This window comes from Anguilla anguilla, chromosome 8 (assembly GCF_013347855.1).
Source record: "Anguilla anguilla isolate fAngAng1 chromosome 8, fAngAng1.pri, whole genome shotgun sequence".
Classification (NCBI taxonomy): Eukaryota; Metazoa; Chordata; class Actinopteri; order Anguilliformes; family Anguillidae; genus Anguilla; species Anguilla anguilla.
This window is the reverse complement of record NC_049208.1, coordinates 14,950,152-14,968,461: the sequence shown is the minus strand read 5'-3', so window position 1 is coordinate 14,968,461 and position 18,310 is coordinate 14,950,152. Positions and strand designations below refer to the sequence as shown.

The following is an 18,310-nucleotide window of genomic DNA, read 5'->3' as shown; positions in this document are numbered from 1 at the left end:
AGGAGTCATTATTTATGGTGACATGCAAGCCCCAGGTCCCAGAAACATGCTTCAGCAACCAGCTTGTATGCCCCTCGGGAAACATTTCAGGTCCAATAAGACCAAACTACATCCATAGTTTAAGGTTTTCAACAGACCTCTCCAGCTCAAAACTAAAAGTACAAGACTTAAACTAAATTAAGAAATACATTTTGAAACTCAATGTTCAGGCCTTAAAAAACTGACATCACCTCCAGACGGATAAAGGTAACTCCCCACACTAACAATATGAGGTATACTCAGTCAATGGAAACCACCCCACCCCCGCTCAGCATTACAGAGCAAGACTGTGGTATTACTAGCCATTATTTTATTTGAACAGAAACTAACAATCGCTCCTGGTTGGTCTAGAGGACACATGTGACAGCAATGGAGAAATGTTTTTGTTTTGACCCAAGGGAAAAATAAACACTCCTTATTATATCTTTCAAAAGCATTGGCCATAAAAGAATGAGGTCTCTCTCTGGCTCTCATTCTCCCTCGCTCTTTCTCACTCTAATTGCTTCGGAGATCAAAGGATGCAAAATGGGCAGTACCTTAGGAGAAAGAAAGAGTTCCACAGCAGAAAGAAACCATATAACAAACAAGGCCGCCTCATCATTAAGGCTATTTATGGTTCCGCAATGTACGCGCTCAACAAAACCAACTACTGCAAAGAAAGAGCAAACCCATTCCCAAATAAACCTCTGTCATACTTTCCAAATGAAGACCTTACATTCAACAGCCAGAGGTTTGTCCTTGTAAATGGACCTATCTATCTATCTATCTATCCATCCACCTATCCATCTATTAACAATGCAGGTGTACTTAAGAAAATACAACACACTCTTCAGTGCAGAGATCACATGACAGATTCAGGCAGTGATAGAAACCAGTTTCACACACAGACTGCTTACACTGATGAGACTGGGTTTTCAGAGAAGGAAAGCTGATGTACTGCACTATGTACTGCTCTGCCTGTGTGTCTATAAGAATAAAGGGAGGTCCCATAGCCTGGACATTGCAGATTTCAGCCAAAGCTAGGTTATTAGCCAACTATGAACGGGAGCCTATAGTGGCAGCAAAATACTGGCTTTGTTCTGCCAGGGGTGGAGCAGGGTTGCTCCTGTAAACCATTTAATTAGCTTCTCTCAATTGTCCATTAAGTATGAATAGTAACCAGTGTGCAATACACCTGTCCTCAGATTGGCAATAAAGCCAAAAGTAGTTACTGGTTTACTGGTGAATGCAGTGGATGGCTGGATGTGTCTCAGCTGTAGTGCTTTGTGTGGAGGTGCCTCAAGAGGTAAGGAGGCACAATAAATAAAACACTCATTCAACCAATAAACAAGCAAATAAACACACGGTCAGGCCACTGAGGCACTAGTATAACCAAACTGTAAAAGGCCATGCCAAATTTGCAGGGGGTGTTCTACTCCCTGTAAAAAAATGACATTTGAAAGCACCAAGACACCAACATGAAGTATCTTTGAAGTAACAGATTAAGTCATTTTGTGAATGGAGTAAGGCAAAAACCAGTTATAAATCTTTACATAGAAAGAAAGAAACAAACAAAAGAAAGAAAGAAAGAAAGAAAAAGAGAAAGAAAAAGAAAGAAAAGGAAATCCCCGAAAGTCAGAGGAAAGGGCTTTTCTGAAAACAGGGTTTTTCTGGAAGCAGAGTGGTGCACTGTGGGCCTTGTTTAAGCTTTGCCGTGCGCACTGCGCCATTTCATGGTCTGGTGGAGATGTCGTCTCCAATCAGGTCGCCTACCCGGGCGGTACGGCTTCCTTTTCCTCTTCTTGGCCCCGTCCGGGCCCTCCGCCCCCTTGCCGTCCTCGTCGGCGGGCTCTCGCTCGGGGCTGGAGTCGGACTTCCCCTCACAGTCCAAGTGGTCTCCCTCTGCAAGCGGCACACAGAACCCCGCCCGTCAGAGATCAGGCGAAGAGCCTCCTCCTCTCGCAGCACGATTTCCACACCTACAGTCCTGTACAGTCCCTATACCCTCTCTCCCAGGAGCGCTCATTTTTACCACCCTGAATCCCCACTGAAGCTGACTAAAGGTCTCACTCTTATTTTACTCCACTGCCATGAGTCTTTATTTCCAGGTCATTTGAAAAGTTTTGTATTTGAGGGAAAAAAAAAAAAAGTCTTGTTTTAAAAGCTGAAGAACGGGGGAATTCTCCTCCCACTGCTCCTCTACATGACATGACAAATTCTATTTACTGAAACAAGGGCACACCTGGAATAATCACACCCAAATAAACACCTTCCTAACATCTCCAATGATAGAAAATCCAAACGTTAATTAGCGCCGCGGCGGTTTAAAGCCTCGTGATCTGGATGCGCCGAGGGGGTGATTTTCAAAAGGGAGCGCAGGAAGGGTGCGAACACGGCAAAAATTGCGTCTGAGAATTTTACACGCAGGCAAACCGAAAAGTTCATTGACTCGTTAATCAAACATTAAAAACTGTACTTTTCTGAGCTGAAAGAACATCTGGAGAGCTCGAAGCAACAGCAACCAAAAAGCACGGACATAAATAAGGTAAAAGGCCATGCTGTCAGGGAAAAGGAACTTCAGCTAAATAGTTAAACGACCAAAAAGAAACATTAAACATGGATAAACAAGGAGTTTCTGACATTCTCCCCCATAATACGTCCTCCACAACTAGTTGACCCTTGGCTCCGTCTATCTACAATTAACTCCCATACACTAATCCCACTATAACTGAATGTACATTTAAAAAATAAATGTTTAATAATATTTTGGCTCCAACTAATATTTTACAATTACGTTTTTTAAAACCAAAAAGAAAACCACATGCCCCATTTACAGCACAGTGTCTGCAGTTGGCAGAGAAACGCTTAGCCGCCATTTTGCGAACAGAGCACTAGATGCGGAGTTGCATGACAGGCTGGGTCTCTGCACTTGGTTCCCGCATTATGCAGGAGAACAAAGGGGTGCAGTAAGTTTTCGGGGGGGGGGGGGGGGGGGGGGGGGGGGGGGGGGGGGGCGCGGGTACCTCTGCTGTCGTCCAGGTCTCCGTCGCGGGAGTGCTCGGAGTGGGGGTCGGGCGGGGTCTGGAGCACCGCCACGCTGTTCTGGTTGATGATCTTCAGCTTGAGCTTGGGTTTGGGCCGCTTGCGTCGGGACGCGGCCGCCGCCAGGCTCTGCAGCTGGGACAGGCCCGACTCGGTCAGGCACACGCCGTCCTGCGTGTACGTCTTCGCCGGGTCTGCCGGACAGAGGAAGGGGGAGGAGTCAGCCTCTGAGCCGCGCCGCTAAACCCAAAGATCACAGCTGCGTTCGTACCGACAAAAAAAAAAAAGACCAATTACCCAGTTCCTTGACTTTCGTCACGATCTGCACTGCGATTGGCTGCTCGACGGGTTCCGTGGAGACTGCGACCGTGGTGACTGCACATGGCGGGCGTACCAAAAACAAGAGCGTTAGTGCAAGAAGAGGAGACCCAAATGTACATTAATGGAAGTGATCAGTGCTCAGCAGGGGTCATGCCTTTCATTCTCATTGGAGCATCAGAGCCAAAAACTAACATCAGATACTGTTTAGGCTCTTCTCCTCTAGCCATAACCCTCCCACCACCACATTCATTTCTGTAATTGAACTTGTTCCATCCATAACTGAATAGAGGAAAAATGTACTTGTGTCTGCCAATGCGGCTCCTATACATTAAATGAACTACAAGAGAGAGAACCGGGAGGTGTGCGGTGGGTAACCAGGACGACGACGTTCGCCGCGCTGGCAGAGCTCCGGACAGCCGAGCGCCTCACCCTGAGACGGTGGTGTGTGGACCCGGCACATGGTGCAGTCGAAGCTGTCCTCGGCCGCGCTCTCCACCTCCTCCTCCGTGTTGAGGTTCTGACAGGCGGCGTGCATCCACCTGGGAGGAGGAGGAGGGGCGGGGGAGGAGGGGAGAGGAACGGTCAGAGGAAGAATGGAATGAGACTTTGAACATAAAAATTAAGAGGCATCAATTGTAAAGCGCTTTGGATAAAAGCGCTATATAAATGCAGTCCATTACCATTACCAAAATGTATATATATATATTTTTTTAAATGTGGCAGATGGATCGAGGGGAAAACCCTGCAGCTCAACCCTGTGGCTGGAAACTGTAAGCTCACTGATGAAGCTGTCAGAAACAGAATCTGGACCTGGATGTCCAGTAACCACCATGAATGAACTCCTGAGATACCGCAGGGGGGAACAGAGCAAACCAACACTGCGGGTTGTGTGGAGGGGATGCATGCTACCACAGGACCCTTTCTCTATCCCCCTAAACGGCACGGAGGTGAAGACGTTACAGAGGGAAAGGGCGCGGCGTGGCGGGTTTTGGCTCGGTGGCACGGTGCCCACCTGTCGCACTGTCGGCACTGCACGATGAGCTCCTCCTCGCAGTAGCTGCGCAGGCAGACGGGGCAGGTGGCCAGGCTGGCGCAGGGGGCACACTGGGTGTAATTGTTCTGCCACTCGCAGCGAGGGCCAGGGGAGGTGGCACCGCACTGGGTACAGGAGACACACCTGCGCAAAGATGAGGGGGGGGGGGGGGGGGTAAATCACAATGTCTGCATTTATTTCATGTGGTTTTAAAACAGACTTTGGCCTACATTGCAGCAATGCCTTTCAATGAGTCAAGTCCTCCAATTCCCCCCATAGTCATTGTCTTGATTTGAAAAAGAACCAGTTTGAACCAATTTGACACAACTGACCTAATACTTTTGCATCTGACTGTGCAGACATAGATACACACAATGAAATTGAACTGACCACCTGTTAAACATGACCTCTGCTTTTTTTTTTTCCTTTTGCACTTTAGTTTGCACAAAGTGAGTTGTTAAACATCTTATCTGGCACACACCAATTGATTTCAGTCATTTAGAATGAATAAGACCGAAACAAAAATCATGATTCATGTGAAATCATCACTGAAAGTGTTCCAAAGAAATGCCAGTCAAGCTTACCAAATAGACAGAAAACATCATCCATTTCGAAAAAAATGATGAGGACAGTGGAACATGTAAGCAGGTGGGAGCTTATGGTAATCCGCATTACTACCAGCAGATCCAGGATCTGTTTACCAGCCACTAATCCAAATGTATACCATATTGTATATAATACGGAGACTGACCCAGGATCTGTTAATGTGGGAAAATCCAATGGGAGAGTAGCAATCGATCTATGGCAGGCAATGTGAAGAGCTTGGTAAGGGAGGGTCTAGGGGGTGGAGTTAGCCGAGGATGGGGGGGCACAGCTGGGTGTGGCTGGGGGTAGAGCTGGGTGAGAGAGGTTGGTAATGGTGGGGGTAAACTCTCTCACCATTTGCACTTCCAGCTGCCCTTGGGGACGGTCTGCAGGGGCGGGTCCAGGCAGTAGGTGTGGTAACTGATGTCACAGTCGTCACACAGCAGCAGGCGCCCGGGGTCCGTGGCCTTCCCACACTCCTCACACACCGTGCACTCCAGACAGCGCCAGCCTTTGCTCAGCACCACTCGCGTAATCTGGAACCGGAGCACATGGGGTCAGGTCATGGGTCAAGGGTCAAGAGGTCAACAAGTCAGGGACCAAGAGGCAAGATCGGAAAGGTGTAGGGGGTTTTAGTTATGATGACCAGATATTAAATATCAACACTAAGAAAATATTTTTTGCAATGAAAGATTTCAGACAATACTGAAGCTAAATGTGACCTTTCAGGCCAGACAGGACTACTAAAGAAGAGATTATTGCATTATTATAGCTAAACTGCTGCCATATTGTGAAAGATAAAAATAAAATGTGAAAAAGAGGCAGGGTTGAAGATAAAGACAGAAACACACAGCTTCCAAGCAGAACCTCTTAAAATAAGAAAATACAGAGAACAGAATGAAACCAGGGATTTAACGATCTGGCCAGTAAAATAGTATATATGGAGGAATGCTAGTGGCGGGCCTCTTTGTCAAGTGAACGTGTTCAGGGGCTCACAATCATTGGTAAGAGAACGGTTTAACAGCGAGCTTCAACTTCATTTTCGACTGTAAACACTACCTCCCCCCCTACCACAGAGTCATATTGTCATCTAGTGGTCACAAGCCCTTTGATTTTTCAGCCCTTTTAATTTTACAGATGACTTCACTGACATCAGTGTTTTCATTTATGAAACTTCAAAATAATTTTCTGTTTTTAAAAAAGAAAAGCACAAGAAGGGACATAAATGGTACACGTGAGACTTTCTGTGTTCCTAATAAAACTTTCACTACACATGCAAAACGTTGTCAAGATTTTGCTTGCTGAATATGCAGCTGGTTAATGAAGACATTCCAGAAAGTTCTGGCAATTCTGATTCACATAGCCCACTCTACAGAGTTTTCATCAGTGTTTGTGGGTCCTGCAGACATAGGTCTCTTGGGATTTCACCTCCCACTGGCTCAACTTCTCCCACTTGAGAATGAAAATGACTTTAAAATGATACAGAATATTCAGAAATAATCAGCTTTGACAGCTGATTGGCTAAAGCACAAAAAACAAATTGAGGTTCTGAACTGCTAGGATGGCCGAGGTGAAGTTATTTAGTGCAGTAATGAGAGAGACTCGTGACTAATAATTACAGCCACATTTTTAGTTATTTGGTGGTGCAATCAAAAGCTCATATCTGAAGTAACTGTTATATCAGAAATGAAGTCATACGGAAGAACATCAATTCTAAATGAACAATGAATGTAGCATTCTAAAAATAATACCAGAAACAGGAAACATAGAAAATGATAAATTTAAACACGTGTGTTTAATATCCAGCCTACTTTGCCTTATATTAAACAGAGATTTCATAAGAGCCCTTTAAAACCTCTCCAGGAGAACTGCTCTCCATCCTACAGCAGGGAGGATCGGGACCGTAATCTTCAGCAACAATAGAGACCCAGCCACCTTGGGCTTAGCGAATTTGGCATCCAGAGTCTGTTTGCTGTAATTGCGGGCGTTTAGCGATAAGGATCAGGGTACTCCCGTTGAGCCGCATTCGATTTAGCCGCGCACAATGGCTACGAGCGCCTTTTAATCCGCTCTAATCCGCGCTTTACACAGGGCTTCAACGCCGCCTCAGGAACGAAGCCTTAACGCCGTTCCCCTGTCGCGGCGAACGCCAGCGCACGGCCGCCCAGGGGGCCGCTCGTCTCGCCACCGCGGCGGCATCAACCAGCGCGGCGGTAAGGAGCACCGCTGCCGGCGCTGACCGGCCGTGTGATAAGAGACCCTGCTGTAAGAGTGCGGGCTGAGGAGAGCACGTTAGCGCTCTGTCCGCAGAGCGCCTGGCCTTCGGGGGCTCTGCTGTAAGAGTGTGAGGTGAGCGGAGCACGTTAGCGCTCTGTCCGCGTGGCGCGGGGGCTCTGCTGTAAGAGTGTGAGGTGAGCGGAGCACGTTAGCGCTCTCTCCGCGTGGCGCGGGGGCTCTGCTGTAAGAGCGCAGGCTGAGGAGAGCACGTTAGCGCTCTGTCCGCATGGCGCTCGGACCTCTGCTGTAAGAGTGTGGGGTGAGCGGATCACGTTAGCACTCTGTCCACGTGGCGCGGGGGCTCTGCTGTAAGAGTGTGGGGTGAGCGGAGCACGTTAGCGCTCTGTCCGCGGAGTATGTGGCGCGGGGGCTCTGTTGTAAGAGTGTGGGGTGAGGAGAGCACGTTAGCGCTGTGTCCGCGGAGTATGTGGCGCGGGGGCTCTGCTGTAAGAGTGTGGGGTGAGGAGAGCACGTTAGCGCTGTGTCCGCGGAGTATGTGGCGCGGGGGCTCTGCTGTAAGAGTGTGGGGTGAGGAGAGCACGTTAGCGCTGTGTCCGCAGAGCGCCTGGCCTTCGGGGGCTCTGCTGTAAGAGTGTGGGGTGAGGAGAGCACGTTAGCGCTCTGTCCTCGTGGCGCGGGGGGCTCTGCTGTAAGAGTGTGGGGTGAGCGGAGCACGTTAGCGCTCTGTCCTCGTGGCGCGGGGGGCTCTGCTGTAAGAGTGTGGGGTGAGGAGAGCACGTTAGCGCTCTGTCCGCGGAGCACCTGACCTTCGGGGGCTCTGCTGTAAGAGTGCGGGGTGAGGAGAGCACGTTAGCGCGGCGCTCAGGGGCTCTGCTGTACCTTTATGTTGACGCAGAAGGGGTGGTAGCACTGGCCACACTGGGCACAGGCCAGCAGCCGGCCTTCAGCACCCTGTCCGAAACTCCCGCACACCACGCACATGTCCTGGAACAGAGGAGACGGGACCAATCAGGAACTCCGGCTAAAAATCCCGGGTGAGCTAATATAGGTGAGCACACGTGTACATGCGAAGACATACAGCCATATGTGCACATGCAGAAATATTTGTGCAGGCGCAAACACAGAAGTGCACGTACACACTCACAAGCACACACACACATATACATGCACATAGAAGGCTGCACACACGCACATATATACACAGGCATGCATGTACACGCTCGCGCACACAGACGCGCACACGCGCACAGACGCAGACGCACACATGCGCGCACACAGACGCACACGCATACAGAGACAGACGCAGACGCACACATGCGCGCACACAGACGCACACAGAGACAGACGCACACGCACACGCAGACACGCACGCAGACGCACACCCAGACGCACACACAGACAGACACGCACACAGACGCACCTGTTTGAGAGTGAAGGTGTCGGAGCTGGAGAACATGACCACAGTGTTGTGCATGGCGTTCTCCTCCTCCTCCTTCCCTGGGAACGCAGTCTCCATGACGCCCACCGGCACCTGTGCAGTGGGGAACAAACCCCATCAACGACTGTAAGGTTGCCGCGGGGACCAGGTGCCAAACGCTGGCATTTCTCAACTGTACATGCCCAGACGTACCCCGACAGGAAAAACCCTCGCCACTGTTACACCTTAACACTCAGCTGCTGAACACTGCCAGCCTTAAGGCACATGGCATTAAAGCCAATGGTGATGTTTCCACATATACCAATACCTGAGAAGTGCCGCGATGTGAATTAATACAGTGCTGTTAAAAAGTATTTGCCCCCTTCCTGATTTCCTTCATTATTGCATACCTGCCACACTGAATGTTTGCATATCTTTAGATGAAGCATAATATTAGGGAATACAAAGGGAAAACGGTAAACATGCATTTTGTTTTTACTCAGTTTCCCTTTCTCTAATGTTACATTCTGTCTGAAGATCTGAAACCATTCAGTGTGACAAACATGAAATAACAGAGGACATCAGGAAGGGGGGAAAAGACTTTTTCACAGCACCATATGCAACACGGCTGCAGTGTGCAGTCACATGACTACACGCATTTTGGACAGCTACAGATCTGGACTGGGCCATTATGTGCTGGCGGGTGTCCACTGGCGTTCTGGCCCGTACGCGTCACTGCCAGAAACCCGGGGGTCTGTCACAGATGGGATTGCATAATCCGCGCCGTCGCTGTGTGGTGTGTGGGACGTACTCCAGGAGTCGCGACGGGGCTGATTCCGTTCTTGGGCTTCGAGCGGCCCCGCCCCCCTCGTCCGGAGAGCCCGGCCCCCCTGGGCCTCCTCTTGCCTGGAAAGCCTGACCCCCGACCCTGCACGGAACGAAACACACATCAGCGGGACTCAAACTGGACCCCGCCGGTGATTAATGTCTGAATCGCACATCTGTCACCATGACTCCCAGGGACGTCACTGCTCGACCAGTAACTGCCCTCTCTCTTAAACCCCCCACCCCACCCTCCCTGAGATTCACATCCACCATTACTCACAGTGACATTTATGACGGCGAATCACAAATCCCATCAATGCAAACACCCCCTATACGAGCAAGTAATCCACATTTAGCTCTCATTAATGAGCCATGATTCAGATACTCGATAAGCTTGCTTGTTTTCTTTTTTTTTTTCCCTTTTCTTTTTTTGGCACTTGCGTAAGACGAAAGCACATTTAAGGACTCAATTAGTCATGACAAAGTTCCAGGGCATTTTGGGAGATGGCTGATGTAATGCTGTCCCAAGGAGCTTGCCTGGTAATTACTGAAGACTTCCCAGAACAAGGGGTTCTTTTTCCACCCTCTTTGCAACTTGCTAAATTATTAGTGGCGTCAGGTAACAGCGCCAATACCGAAGGAAATAAAGACCTGAGATCAACGTTCACGTGGGGGAGAGCGCTCATGAGGAAAAGGCTTGAGAAACACTGAATGCTAACTTTTTCTATTTACAAAATATCAAAAGCAAAGATTGCAAAACTTAAACAAAACTTAAACAAACAAAAAAGCAACAAAAAAGTGTTATTCCCCGTTACATTAGACAGCAAAGTATTATCTTGAAAAGATGTTTAAAAAAAGGCATTTGAGTTGTTTGGGCGGTTAATTTCATATCACAAAAGATTCCAGGCTTTTGTAAAGATGCATTTGATAGCCCTCTATTTTCACTCCCACAGGGATTCAGCGAGACCCTGCAATCAATAGCACCCCACTGCACAAAGGACGGGTGAGAAAAGGACATGCCACCCCTTTGTCGGTCATATTTGCAGTCGTGGATTAAATGTTATTGAGATCATTATCAGCTCATAAACGGGCAAACAAAAGGCACTGCATATCCCCCCCTCCAACAACCCACAAACAATGGATCGCTCCATTTTATTTAGCTGCAACACGGCTTGGCCTGTAGAAGACGAGAGCACTTTATATTAACCCTATGACTAATGCCATGACTCTAAATGGTATTCTTCTGAGGAAATGAACTCAGAGAGAAACTGTTTGGTTAGACATAAAAAGCCTGGAACAAACAATTTTTTTTTCTCTCTGCGGTTCATGACCCAATTTAAATCCGACAACATGAAGCTGACCAGATGATGTGTTTCAGAGAAATAACAAAGTGTGTCAACATATTTCATTTAATTGCAAAGCAAGTGCCAGTGTAAATCATAAGCAATGCTAAGTCAGGTTGGGGGGGGGGGGGGGATGTGGGTCTTCATAAGGGGAATGTCAACCAGGTCCACAGCGTTGAGTTCCAGGAGCACAGTGTTCAGCACAACCCTCTCAGCGGGTGTTCAGCGGCAAGCCTAAGGCCACTTGGGGTTCAGACGAGGCAGCAGTCGATTGCTCGGCAGCGACCCCCCTCCCCCGCTCTCCCCTCTCCTCCCCTCACACACTGCGCACCCCCAACGCAAACACAGCGGCCACGCCCAGGCTCCTCTCGCGCGGCGTGGCTTGTTACGACAGGCGTCCACGTCGGCTTGGTAAGGAAGCTTCCCGGAGGGGGCTTTCCCAGGACTGAATCTGAAGCCTGCATCTGATTTGCGTAAGAAGTCACAGAACTGGAACGGTGACGGAAAGCAGAGTCCTAGAAGCTCACCTCGTATCCCCCCCACCCCAACGTCCCGCCCCGCCCCCACCACTCCAGGGCCTGTAGTCAAGCTAAGGAGCGTTGTTAGTTCACTGGATCCCGTGCAAGCACACACACAGGGCTCTACATCAGCTGAGCTTCGTTCAAAGCAGCGCGCCCTCAAAGACACAACAGGCTCACGCAGCAGAAAGACCTTTCAGTTCAGTTCAGTAAAATGTCAAACAGCACTCTCCACCACAAGCACAGCCCAACGTCAGGCCCATAAACGGCCATTTTACACCTGCGAGGACGAGGACAACAGCAAACCTGTGTCGTATTTGATCTCCCCCCCCCCCCCCCCCGCCCCCCCCGTCCGGGCCAAATGCAACCCTCGAGATGGAGCACGGCCACAAAGGAAATGCTTTTTCGATCAAAAGGAACAACGCGAGGCCGATGTTCTCGACAGTAATTGTCATTTTAAAAGCAGCGCGGCGCGTTTGGTGGGACATGGCTCTGAACGCGGACGCTCGAGGACGCCGGACTGGTGACAGGGCCCCTTTGATGTCTCTCTGGCCATTTGAGATTCATTATGCTGTCAGCCCTTTCCTCTGAGGCCAACACTGCCAGTCATATTGCAGCCCGAATTCCAAGAGTTTCCTGCCTCTGTTTTGCGTGTGTGTATGTGTGTGTGTGTGTGTGCGTGCGTGTGCGTGCATGTATGTGTGGGCACGCGTGTTTGTGTGAGGTGTGTGTGTGTGCATGTATGTGTGTGCGCGCGTATGTGTGTGTTTGTGAGGTATGAGAGTGCGTGTGTGTGTGCATGTGTGGGTGTGCGTGTGTGTGTGCGTGCGTGCGTGTCTGTGCGGGGGTGGGGGTGTGTGTGTGTGCAGGTGTGTGTGTGCCTGTGCGGGGGTGGGGGCGGGGGTGTGTGTGTGTGCGTGCGTGTGTGCGGGGGTGGGGGTGTGTGCGTGCGTGTCTGTGCGTGCGGGGGTGGGGGCGGGGGTGTGTGTGTGTGTGCGTGCGTGTGTGCGGGGGTGGGGGTGTGTGTGTGTGTGTGTGCGCATGTGTGCGGGGGTGGGGGTGTGTGTGCGCGTGTGTGCGGGGGTGGGGGTGTGCGTGTGTGTGTGTGCATGCGTGCGGGGGTGGGGGTGTGTGCGTGTGTGCGTATGTGTGTGTGTGTGCGTGCGTGCGTGCGGGGGTGTGTATGTGTGTGTGTGTGCGTGCGTGTGTGCGGGGGTGGGGGTGTGTGCGGGGGTGTGTATGTGTGTGTGTGTGCGTGCGTGTGTGCGGGGGTGTGTATGTGTGTGTGTATGTGTGTGTATGTGTGTGTGTGCGTGTGTGTGTGCGTGTGTGTGCGTGTGTGTGTGTGTGTGTGTGTGCGTGTGTGTGCGTGTGTGGGGGTGTGTGCGGGGGTGGGGGTGTGTGTGTGTGTGCGGGGTGTGTGTGTGTGTGTGTGTGTGTGCGGGGGTGGGGGTGTGTGTGTGTGTGTGCGTGCGTGTGTGCGTGTGTGGAAACGCGCTGGATCAGGAAGTTGGGATGTGCAGCCGTGGGACGGGTCGCTGACCTGCCCTGGCGCGCTGCCAAAGCCAGGAGATTAGCGTCCCTGTGGCTTCAGGAAAAAACACGGGCCTGTTGGCGGGCAACAGACGGCTCCCCGTGTAGCAACACGACCGCTCCCGCCCCCCAACACCTGGCCCCGGTCCCCGGGCGGTCGCCTGCGTGCGGAACGCCACCCGCCGCGCGGTCAAGGGCCGGATCTTCAGCACGCAGCGCACGGCCATTCAGGCTGAACTCAACCACACACCGCTCTGCACTAATATCAGCGCAACAATATGCTAATGACCTCAGCCGCCAGTACCAAACCACATACCGCACCGTGACAACTCAGCAAAAAGACACGGAAATCACAGGTGTTATACTGCATTTAACACAAGCACAATTACACAAACCTCACAACTCTCTTCTCCATAGGGTAGATATGATATGGTTTCCTATAGCAGTCTTTACAAAAAATTCTACTAAATCACGAGACTGCTACGATGGTCAAATTGCCATTAAGCATCACTGCTGTTTATTCATTCGATGCATTTATTACCACTTTGATGCTCCAGGTGGGTGTGGTCGGGGACTGCCTGGTCTTTGGGGAGTCCCACCCCTCTGATTGGTCCAGCGACCATGAAGGTGAGTGTGTGTTGCCGCGGGCGATCCACACCCCCTACGGCAAAAGCGGGTGAGAGAAAAGGGGACAAAATGCAGCAACATAAAATGACAGCCAGCGGAGGAAAAAAACAAAAACAAAACAAAACAAAAATAAAACAAATAAAACTGAGCAACAGAGACACACAGATACACGCACATGCAAACGCTGAGCCAGGCTGCTGAACGACGCCGGCTTGTGAGAGACTGCTGGAGCAGCGTGAGACAAAGGAGAATAAAAATAAATAGAAAGAACCATGGAGGCACAGAGGAGAGCGATGCGTGTTAAATTGAGAGCGACAGCCAGGCGCAGGCAGCCCGTCTGAAGAGGGCGGGCGGCGGCGGCGGCGGCGGTGATGATGATTACGCGCAGACTGCAGGGCAGAGCTGGCGCCCAGCGGAGTCCGGGCCAGCGGCCGCCATGCCACGGCCCTGCGCGTGCACCCTGGGTAAAGGAGCCTCTGCGTTCATACCAGCGAAGCAGGCCGAGGCTCACGCCGCCCGCGCGCGTCCGCTAAGCCAGGCGCGTTCGATTCGAGCGGCCGGTGCCAGGGCGCGGCGAAGGAAGAATCAAACCGCGGGGGGACCGACGCGAGAAGCGTCCCGCAGGATCACTTAACACACTTTTCAGAGCGTAAGCGTTTAATCAGTGACAATAAAACAATTACCCTGGGCTAAAGCGGGGAAGACGCCATTTCTCCCAGCCAGTTTATGCTGAATTATGTACGACAGCTGTGGGTACGTGCGGTTTTCTTTTACCGTGAATACCTGCCCCGAACGTAACATTTTTAAAGAATTTAATAAACTGCCGTTGTGAACAAAACTAACACATGAGGCGAAGACAAAATGAAAAAAAAAAGATCTTTATGGGGGCTTGAGACAATGGCAAACCCATGTGACTGTGTAAAGGGTGTCAGTGTGAGAACAGAGACATGAGAACACTGCTGGAAGAGCAGACAGAGCGTGCACTGTGAGGCTGTGGGGGCGTGGTCAACAGAAACGGGATGGGCGTGAACGTGAGGGACCTTCAGAGCACACCGCAGGGTCCGACGCGTACCCCCCGAGATTCGCTACAGCCCCACCGACGCCCATCCACGCAGGACGCTCTCTGAAGGAAAAAAAAACTTCATAAAACCACAAGGCGTCCTCCCACTCGACACTATAAACGCACCAGGCAAACCGTTTCTGCGGAACGGTGAGTGGGTTCACTCTGAAGAGATAAAAACGGAACAGGCGTACCCACGCCGTCCTATCTCCGCACTGACAGACGCGAGCGGAAACTTAAGCGCTAGGTCCTCGACTCTGTTACGCGGGCTGGCCTTCAACCCAGCTGCAGTCGACACAGCATCCTAAAAATGGCTCACAGACGACACAAAACGTAGGCTAGTCCGGCAAATAAGTAAAACCTGCGGAAGCCCTGAAGTATCTTATTTTAACTTTCCATTAAGCCATCCTCAGCACCACGCAAGCGTTTATAAATATTTATGCCAACCCACAGATTGCCATGGGCTGCGCCACGTCATCACGTACATTGCACTCCTATGGCACTCAGATCTGAAATGCTCTTCATTCATTCATAAGTCATTCATAAGATGAATGGAGGCCCAGTATGTGCTGCGGTAGTCTTATAAATGTGCATGCGCTGCTGGAACTGGGACAGTGTTACGCACTGCTTATTAAGGCTTAATGCAGTTCTACTACATGACCTTCCAGCCAAAACACCTGCATGCACTCCAGAATTGTTATGCGCAGATCGGATTACTCCACGTTGTAATGTAGCACACCGGTTTCAGGATTCCACTTGACCTTTGATTGAATTCCAGAAGGAAGCCGCGTTGTACACGATTGCTATCCATTCCCAAACAATACACACTGCCAATGCAGGGACGGAGTATGCATTCTTGAATTCCATTTTCAGCGCTGCCAAATAAGCCAGTCATATTGTGCACTCACAGATAATCAATGACAATAAATCCACTTGGAGGCAGTTTTTTAAATTGTAAGCAGAAGTGTTTTTCCCCTTTGATCTCCATGTTGTGTATTTCTTATTATAGCCCCGCCAGTGCTACCATGACACAGGCTAGCATTCCACTAGCTCTTCCTCAAAAACCGTTCAAAGCAATGTGGTCCGTTCGACTAAACATCCCCAGAAATACCCACCTACCCACCAAGAAGCACACGCTCTCCTAAAAATGGAAAATCTCCAAGCTACAGTTTCCCACCCTTGAAATTAAGAGCAGGAACCAACAATTATCCTCGGAAGTCATAAAACAAAATACAATAATAATAAAAAATAGAACGTGTCCACACTTAATAACTAAATTCAGCAGTAGACAAAGGCAACTGTGCATGTGCAGAACTCATACGCACGGTGACTGCACCACTGGGGACTGATACCCTCTTGTTGACTAGAACAAATGGACTTTGAATTACTTTCAAATCAAATAAGACAACTTTGCAAAACTCCAAATGTTTCCATTTCTCCGTACTCTGCCCATGGAAATGAATACATTTCCAAACAGAACCACTGGCAACAGATAGAAAGGGAGGGAGGAAGAGGGGAGTGACAGAGAGAGAGAGAGAGAGAGAGAGGGAGAAGGAGAGCGAAAGAGTGAGGAGGGACCTTGGGGAGAAAGAAACTTGATGAAAACCGGAGCTCAGATTACAGTTTATGTTTTCATCCTTAATCCTCTGTAAAACTGGCCAGATGTCAAGTCTGATTTCAATTTCTGACAGCTTGGCTAACCTTAAAAAAAAAAAAAAAACTATCAGCCTAACAACACTGCCGTTGCATTCAAGGGGCTTAGGAATCACAAGTACAAGTTACACTTGGGGGAGAAGGAAGGTCCCACACAACCCGGTGGTGAAAATTGGGTCTGGGCCCCTCGGTGTCACACTGTCAGAGGAATGCTTACCCAAATTACACACCTCCTGAAAGGGCTTTTCGCCTCTCCCTGCACCAGCCGGTTGGCACATCAGGCCAGCTCGGCTGTCCCTGGGTGTTTACGGCACTCCCAGACCCCCCCCCCCCCCGTAGGCCTCGCCAGAACCTTTCCACATGAATTAATACACTCTGCGGGCCCAGGCTAATCGATGTGACCGAGCGAAATAAATAAATAAATAAATAAATAAATAAATAAATAATACTCGAGGGCCCGGCCTTAACCAGCCTACGAGCCGCGGATCGTCCCAAAGACACGGGGCCCCAAACACCGCCGGCCTACCTGCTTGGCCCTGGGCCTCCCGGGAGAGAACTTCCTCTTGGAGATGGCGGGCTTCCCCATGCCGATTTTGGGGGTGACGGGGATGAAGGTGGTGGGGGGCGCGCTTCCTCCGTGCTCGCCGGCCGCGGCGTGGGGAGGCGACAGCTCCTTGGGGGAGGGCCAGGCGGGCGGGGGCGAGGGGGCGGGCCGCTCCTCCGGGGGCGAGCGTTTGGGGGCGCTCTCCTCGGCGGGGGGGCTGAGGTTGGGGAGGCTGCGCTCGCTCGGCGGCGTGGTGTCCATCTCCACGGCGGGGCTGGACCCCGTCGCCGCCGGGACCTCCTCGGGCTCCGGCTCCACCTCCACAGGGACGAGAGCTTTCGCCTCCTCCTCTTCCTCCTGCTCCTCCTCGCCCTCCGGCTCCTCCTCGCCCTCCGGCTCCTCCTCGCCGGTCAGCGGCCCCGGCGGCTCCGGGGCGGTCGCCTCGACCGCCGCGTCTGGCCCGGAACGCTCGGCGGGCGAGACCTCCATAGGCTCCTCCCCCTCCGCCTCCAGGGGCTCGGCGGCCGTCTCTTTGGTTGGCGAGGGCGACGGCCTTGGCGGAGACTCCGCCCCCGGCTCTTCCTCCGGCTCCTCGGGCGGAGGCTCCGGCGACATGTCCTCCGACTCGACGGTCTCGGCGACCGCGTCCAGCACCACGTCGGCCTTCCGGTAGGCCGTGACCAGCGACGGCGGGTCGGGCTCCTCCACCCTTTGAGGTGGAGATTCGGGACTCTCCATCACGGTCACGGTCACCTGGATCTCACGCCCCGGTCCCATAGCTGAACAAACAGAAGACATAACAAGCAACTCTGTAATCAAACAATGTCACGAATGAGCTACACTTCCTTTGAAAAATATCGTTAACTTAATCGGTTTTGTTTGCCTTTACAATGTTTACAAAGTTCTACTGTAAAAATGCAGGAGAAGATGATTTAAATTAGGCCGTTTCTAAACTGCAACCAGAAAAAACTCACTTAAGGAAGTGGTTCACAGCAAGTTAAAAAAAAAAATCTAATTTGTCGACCATACTGAATCAGTTTCAATTGCACGTGGTAAGGCCAGGCTTTCTATATTTATGAAGTCATTAATTTAAGGTGCGGTTCCTCCAGCAAAGCAATGCCCTACGACCTGAACACATCGCTTCGGTTTGGGCCACGAGAGGCTGGGCTCTACAGTACCTGATGTGAAACATTTCTGTATGTCGCTGATGGCCATCTGATTGGGCACGTGCTCTGCCAGGAACATCTCCTCTATGACATCATCTCCTGAGGGTTCTGAGGAGGAGGAGCAAACCAGAGTGTGAAAATCAAGGTGACACTGTACACCACTACGTTCAGGTGACACCAGTGGATGCTGCAACAGCTCACTGAAACCACATATTGGTTGGTGATGGTTTTGGTTGGCACATGCTCTTACCCAGGGTGAATACAGGTTTCATTTGACACATCGTACAGTTTCTGGTGGCAGGCACGTAAAAAAAAAAAAAAAAAAAAAACCAGCCGGAAAAATGAAGGCCAACGTCATTTTGGGACTTGGCAAGATTAAATATTGAC

General features: G+C 50.9%; 1 protein-coding gene across 21 annotated transcripts in view; it reads right to left on the bottom strand.

Moving 5' to 3' along the window:
- Positions 1-18,310, bottom strand: part of LOC118234703 (histone-lysine N-methyltransferase 2C-like) — a 110,612-nt gene that overhangs the window by 37,747 nt on the left and 54,555 nt on the right. For 12 of the 21 annotated variants that reach the window (XM_035431456.1, XM_035431451.1, XM_035431472.1 and 9 more), the window contains 12 exons: positions 17,936-18,031; positions 16,740-17,536; positions 13,415-13,534; positions 9,466-9,582; positions 8,658-8,768; positions 8,117-8,221; positions 5,354-5,535; positions 4,394-4,558; positions 3,811-3,920; positions 3,358-3,435; positions 3,042-3,254; positions 1,792-1,920 (listed from right to left, as the gene is read on the bottom strand). In XM_035431456.1, the coding sequence (XP_035287347.1) occupies positions 1,792-1,920; positions 3,042-3,254; positions 3,358-3,435; positions 3,811-3,920; positions 4,394-4,558; positions 5,354-5,535; positions 8,117-8,221; positions 8,658-8,768; positions 9,466-9,582; positions 13,415-13,534; positions 16,740-17,536; positions 17,936-18,031 (2,223 nt within the window). Of the gene's footprint in view, positions 1-1,791; positions 1,921-3,041; positions 3,255-3,357; positions 3,436-3,810; positions 3,921-4,393; positions 4,559-5,353; positions 5,536-8,116; positions 8,222-8,657; positions 8,769-9,465; positions 9,583-13,414; positions 13,535-16,739; positions 17,537-17,935; positions 18,032-18,310 lie in introns of those variants that run through there. The other 9 variants (XM_035431462.1, XM_035431464.1, XM_035431463.1 and 6 more) reach the window with 3 other exon arrangements.